Source organism: Abramis brama (genome assembly GCF_963993115.1).
Source record: "Abramis brama genome assembly, chromosome: 7".
Taxonomy (NCBI): domain Eukaryota; kingdom Metazoa; phylum Chordata; class Actinopteri; order Cypriniformes; family Leuciscidae; genus Abramis; species Abramis brama.
Genome location: NC_139969.1, coordinates 40,430,872 through 40,437,311, shown reverse-complemented (window position 1 = coordinate 40,437,311; position 6,440 = coordinate 40,430,872). Strand labels below are relative to the sequence as shown.

General features: G+C 38.0%; 1 protein-coding gene and 1 long non-coding RNA gene across 3 annotated transcripts; both read left to right on the top strand.

Annotated features, from left to right (window-relative positions):
- Nucleotides 1–540: 540 nt before the first annotated feature.
- On the top strand, nt 541–2,564 carry LOC311086318. The gene is made up of 4 exons (XR_014607042.1): nt 541–738; nt 1,385–1,414; nt 1,891–2,321; nt 2,459–2,564. It is a non-coding gene; the product is annotated as an uncharacterized lncRNA (long non-coding RNA).
- A 437-nt stretch (nt 2,565–3,001) lies between these two features.
- Nucleotides 3,002–6,136, top strand: LOC311087106 (uncharacterized protein). 2 transcript variants are annotated; one of them, XM_084120350.1, is made up of 10 exons: nt 3,002–3,211; nt 3,480–3,611; nt 3,830–3,997; nt 4,093–4,229; nt 4,356–4,467; nt 4,563–4,643; nt 4,890–5,070; nt 5,222–5,311; nt 5,482–5,559; nt 5,687–6,136. In XM_084120350.1, the coding sequence occupies exons 1-10, from the start codon at nt 3,020–3,022 to the stop codon at nt 5,797–5,799; spliced, it is 1,284 nt and encodes a 427-aa protein (XP_083976476.1). In that variant the 5' UTR covers nt 3,002–3,019; the 3' UTR covers nt 5,800–6,136. The 2 variants fall into 2 exon arrangements, with proteins under 2 accessions (XP_083976476.1, XP_083976475.1); XM_084120349.1 differs by having other exon boundaries at nt 3,002–3,229.
- Nucleotides 6,137–6,440: the final 304 nt, after the last annotated feature.

Genomic DNA, 6,440 nt, shown 5'->3' with positions numbered 1-6,440 from the left:
ACCCTACACACATTTTAATTGCTGTTAGCAACTGTTTAATGCTGATGGGTTTTTTTTTGTTATTTATTAACCGTGTAAAGCCTAATATATGAAATAACGGTCAGACAAGTCTAATGTGCTTTATGTGTTGTATCACCGTTGGTATTGGCTTTTACAGCTCATAGAGTATTAATATAGTATTAATATATAAGAACAAAATATTCCGAGGCCCAAACTGAGCAAAAAATAAGCAAGTTGGTGCAGTTGCTGATATTCATTAGGGATGGCTGACGCGAAACTGACGTTCCGAAGCTCGAGATCCCGAAGCGCAGATGTTTCGAAACAGGGGCGTGTCTAGAGGGGGGGCACGGGGTGGCACCGGCCCCCCCTGGAATATGATTGGCCCCCCCTGGCAGGGATGGGCAGTATTTCAGATACATGTATTTAAAATACGTATTTGAAATACAAAATACTATTTTGTATTTTGTATTTTAAAGCCTTTGGAAAAAATCAAATGTAATTTGTATTTAAATGAAATAGTTCACCCGCTTCGGATGTTATCACCCGATTGAATGGACATTATCAGTGGTTATCGGCCCATTCGTATGGGCCAGTAGGGCCCTACTGTGCCTCCTAGCAGGTGCAGTAGGTTGTTATCATCTATTCACATCGCTGATTAGCATCATACAGGAAGACTCTCGATCCAGTCCCCTAGGAATACAGTCCGCCGCCAGACCTCAAACCTCCCGCGACTTTCAGGTAAAATGACAGAAAATTAAGACATTTTCAACTGTTCCTATTTAGTTTATGAGCTAAAAAAAACATTTTTAAAAAACTGTTATATTAAAGAGTTTAAACGAAATACCAGATATTGTTTTTATTGATTTTTTTTTTCATTTGCATTTACTGTATTTACCGGTCAAGCTAGCATTACAGTTTACTACAAAAACGTTGTTGTTTTTTTTAATCGAAACAAAACTGTTAGTATTACTAACAATTTAGCTTCCACCATGGCTAACTAATGAGTTAAAAAAGTTAGCAGATGAGGGAAAAAACGATTTATTACACCGAGTTTCCTGTAAATTACACCTTTTAGCCTTAAAGGCGTTCTGTGTAATGACTACACTGTACATATATTTTGTATCTGCTTCATACAAACTCTTCATTCAGGCTATATCATGCTCGTATACCTACTGTATATAGTGATAGTGATATCAGGTTTGTGCTAGCTCTATTTTGATTTATGTAAGCTAGCAACAACAGGCTTACAAAAATGCATTACTTGAATTAACCTTGAACTTGAAACATAAAACCTATACACAGGTCTTTCTATCTGTCTGCTTTCCTGCTTATGTTTCTCTGTACTTGACTTTGTCCATCTCATTTTACAACTTTTGATTCCCAGATTAGGAAAAACTGTTCCAAGATTGCAGTGGTAAGTTTATTTGATTTATTATCTATCTAGTTATGTATATATGTCATGGTCTCCTGGGTTTTTGGTGTTGTGTTCTTTTTGTGTTAGTTTTGCCTTAGTCTTGTTTCCTGTTTTTTATTTTGTTGGTTCATTCCCTTGTGCATTCTGTCCTGTTACTTCCTGCTCCTTGTCACACCTGGTTTCTGTCTCATTGTTAGCCGCTCAGTGTACATATACCCCTAGGTTTCTTTATTTCCCTGCCAGATCCATGTTGCTTCCCCCTGTGTCTTCCATGTAGTCTGTTACATTTATTTGATTAAAACTTGGTTCCTCCACCTGCCTGCCTCCTGACTTTGTTGCTGCATTTAGGTCCTCACCATCCACAACTCGTGACATCTAGGCCTATGTTTTAATACATCATGCACATTAAGGAACAAAAATCTAGCTTTTGTTGTATCCATTAGTCATGCATGTGTCCTTATTGCCTTTTTTTCCAGAGATGGGAAAAGCATTGAAAGGCACACGGTTAAGAAACATCAAGATAAAGGTGCTGAGGAGGAATATCAATGGTTGTGTAAAGGTTCATTACCTTACACATAAAGACATCCCCAAGCCCAGCTCCCAACAAACAGGCCTTTTGGACTCCACACTTGTTCCATCAGAACAAGATGAAGCAGCAGGCTGTAGTTCATCTTCTGAGACTGCATACAGTAAGGCAAAGAAGAGAGAGCTAAATGCCTGGGATGCAGTCAAGGAGGACATGCTCAAAGTTTCATTTGAAACTTCAGCACCAATCACTTCCAAGTGTTCTGTCTGCCAACGGCCTGCTGATTATAGGTGCTTGGAGTGCAGCACCACGGCAGTCCTCTGTGAAGCCTGTCTGAGGAGGACTCACCACAATTCATTGCACGTCCCTGATAAATGGAATGTATGAACAACAGCATTCACTCACACATATACATATAGCAAAATATTTGTAAATCTTGTTTTAGCACAATACTACAATTTGTGTTGTCTTGAATTACTCATTTCCAAAACTATTAGTTAAAGTTATCTTTCTTTCAGAATTCTTCTTATGAACCATCCTACCAGGGGCTATTCCTGTATTTACCCGAGGGCCATGAAAACCATGCTGTGTACAGGAAAGATATAAAAGTCATTGTCAACACAGATTTGTCATTTTATAATGTTAAAAGTCATGTGTTTAATTTCCTTGACAAAAGAAAAGAGAGGCTTATGAAATGTTGAGCAATGACGTTCTCGTAGGAATTTCTCACACTTCTGATGTGCAATTTTCCAGTAATAACATATCAGGTTACTGGTGACACAGTGTCTGTGTTAATATACATTATAGTAATGATAATGGATTAGATTTATATAGCGCTTTTCAAGACACTCAAAGAGCTCTACATTGAATCCATTATTCTTTCACTCATTCATACTTGGTGATGGTAAGCTACTTGTGTAGCCACAGCTGTCCTGGGCCAATGAGTGCAAATGGCCACTGCCATGCTGCCGTCTATCAATAAGATTGTCTATCATTATCAATAGACTATTTTATTGTATTCCTTGGTTATGTTTTTATGTATTTTTTTTGCAGGACGTCTCTGCACCATCCCTATAGATATGTGCGAGTGTGAACCTGAAGCCTGCACTCTTCTGCGGTATGGGCTCTGGCCAGCAACAGCTGAAAAGCCTCAAACTGCCTTCTCCATTCCTTTACTGGAACTTTTTGTTTGTCTGTCACTGGAGTGTCAGGTTTCTGTTGAGGGTTTTTGCAATACTCTGCGCTGGAGAAACAATCTGACTCTTACAGAGGTGAGTCAGATTGCAGAGGTAATTTTGAAGTCCCATCTGTGACGCCAACATTTCAGATCATGATATATCACAACGAAGAGTAAATTATTACGAAAACATCTAGGATCTTACAGTTGAATGAAAGAAGATTGCTGATTTTTCATTTTTTATAAGAAATATATTTATAATTATATTTATAATTTGGTAATGAACCATGCAAAGTATTACTTTGGCTTTTAATGTTAATGATGTTTCAGTAACATTTTTGCTGACGCGGTTAATACCATAGGTTAACGCACTCTACAGAGCCCTGGTGGGAGAATCCATATCCCACTTTAGGCATCACCACTTCCGACAAAGGAGTTTGGTGGATATTTGCCCTCAGTTTGATGATGGGACCACGTGCCCAGCATGTCCAAAGGTGGGTTCTACTCCTAGCTTAGTTCATGTTAGATTACTTGATTGCAGTTCCCATGAAATGATCAAATTGAATCAATGTGAAGTGTTACATTTTGATATAACGGTAACAGTATATGTTCACCAGCCTGGTGTGAGTATGAATGAGGGAACTTGTGCATCTTTTATCTTTTTTGTTGCACCAGATACAAAACCAGAATTACTCAAGTTATTGTTTCCTAGGTGGATGGAGATATGATAGTAACTCTGGATGCCAACTTTGGCCTTGTGAGGAAACAAAGCTCAGGGACAAGCCTAGTTGAGCCCTTACATGGGACCCGCATGTTTGTTGCTGAAAATAATGTACAGGAATATCTGCTTTCACATCCTGATAATTCCAAGCCTCACGAGGTTAGTCACAGTTGTAGAATACTTTATTACAAACTTAAACTAATAGAAAAACACCTAAGTCTTCCCATAACCATCTGCATTTTTCCTTATCCCAGGACTGCAGTAACTTCAAGGCTGGCAACATGCTGAGATCACAAAAAAAAGAGAAAAAGCTTGATGTTACAGGAGTGTTTGGAGCCTCCTGTCGTCATGAAATCCCACTGATGTTTGTAAACATGAGCCAAGGAGAACGGCAAGTCTATGACATACTGTAATAGAAGTGTATTAACCTGTGATATGTGTATGGGCGATATTGCAACATACTACTAAATGAGCTCAGCATAGTGTATCAGAATTCCCATGTTTTGTGTTGTTATAGGTTAGCTTATCCCCTGTACGTCATTGATGAGCTTCTTCAAAGATGCACAAAGAAGAACATACACTTGCGGGTGGTCTATGATATTGCCTGTGTTGTTGCCTCACATTTGAACGTGAGTTCTTTTTTAAACTTCTGTGTAAAGTTTCAATATTTTCTAAAATATCTTAAAATTACAAATAAAAGCTCTGCCATACTGTGTTCAAACAGAAATCAGGTGAGGGTATACCTCCCAACATCTCCTTGGCTGTGCCGGCTTTTCACGTTTATGGACACAAACTGCCCTGCCAGGTAAAACAGATGATCATTGGATTTAAACAGATGTCAGGATCTGTGGGAACACTTCATTCCCTCCTTGTTTAGCTTCAATTCTCCTGTCCACTGCACTGCTTAAATAAAGTAGAAAGGCCTGAAAGTAATCTTGAATCTAGCATTTTCCTGACGTTTTCTAAACTTGTTTCACAGCCGTGCTGTTGCGGACAATGTGAGAGGTTGTGTCAATCTATGTGATATTTTACGACTTTGCTTTAATCACAGATCAAGTACAGCACCAGACGGCTTAGTGGGTTTGGGCTTACTGATGGGGAAGGAATGGAGAGACTGTGGTCTTTCCTCCGAAGATTCGCCAGGGTCACAAAGGAGATGACTCCATCTCACCGGCTTGACCTGCTGACTGATGCACTTCTGCACTATGGACGGAGAAAATCTACTGACCTTGGTTAGTTTACCATTGTATGGCGATGTCATAAATCAGTGCTAGTAGTTTAACGCACTGTGCTTGTTGGTTTAAATTTTACACATTTTATATTTTCTGGAGTTTAGCTTGAACAAATTGTACTACGCAAATAAATTCAAGTATTTCTTTGCAGCGTTGAACCTCCTGCAAAAACTGGACAAAGCAGAGAAACTATCAACTCTAGCTGAAGAAGACATTTCATCTGTCATCAGAGAGGCACCAGGTAAATTGCACACAAGAAGCAGAAGGAGTAAAAAATAAAATTGTGTTGATTAAGATTTACGATCATATAATTTTCCATTTAATTTACAACCATTTTGCACATAGTGGTATTATGTAGAATTGATCAGTCGGTTGTTTTGTTTGTTTGTTTTTATTTGTTTGTTTTTTTAGTGTTGATCTCTGAGCAACACATTGAGAGATGGAAGAAAAGAGAGATAGAGCTGTCCCAACAGAAACCAAAACCAATACGTAAGCAACTGAAGTGAATGTTTTAACCATTGTTTTAAGCAAATGTAACTACAGTAATTACCAAAAAAATACCTGACAAAATAAAAGAAAAAGAAATATAGCTGTAACATTTTCATCTGATCTCCAGACACTGTCTCTAAATGGAGAGATCTGAAAAATCTTCGCAACAACGAGCAAGCGAGTGATTATGTACATTCACTGAGTGAACATTACGAAAATAAAATATATATTTCTCGCTAGAAATGTAATCAAAACTTATTTTTATGCAGAAACTAACTCAAAATATTGATTTTTTCACTAAAAATGAAAGAAATGTCCGCCATGTTTTTTGTTCTCACAGCCGGAATCTTGAAAGTCACGTGACTCGGACGGAAAACAATAGGAAAAGAATAGGCAAAAAAAAATGTAACAGTCATACAATTTAAGGGCCATTATTGTAACCCCTCTACGTTTTGCACTTTGGACCAACGTAGTCAGGGTACGTTTTTATATGAGACTGGGTTGGAAGAGACCAAGATTGAACTTTTGGGTGTTAATCCTTCCCATTCAATAGTCTGATTTATTCATCTCATTGGGGATTTGAAGCAGTCTCAGTAAATAAGGAATACAGGCATATATCCATACATGTACACTACAGCTCAAAAGTTTGGGATCACTTTCCCATTGGATTTAATGGGAAAGTGATCCCAAACATTTGAGCGGTAGTGTACATGTATCTATACATATGTATTACGATTTATACCATTTATATCCATCATATCTGTGAATAAAAACGTTATTGTGGTGGTGGAGATTGAGAACATTTATGTTCCAGGAATTTCTCAGAATAAAAAAATAAACATTCTGTAAAAGTGTGCATCACATGAACTCAAATAACTCCC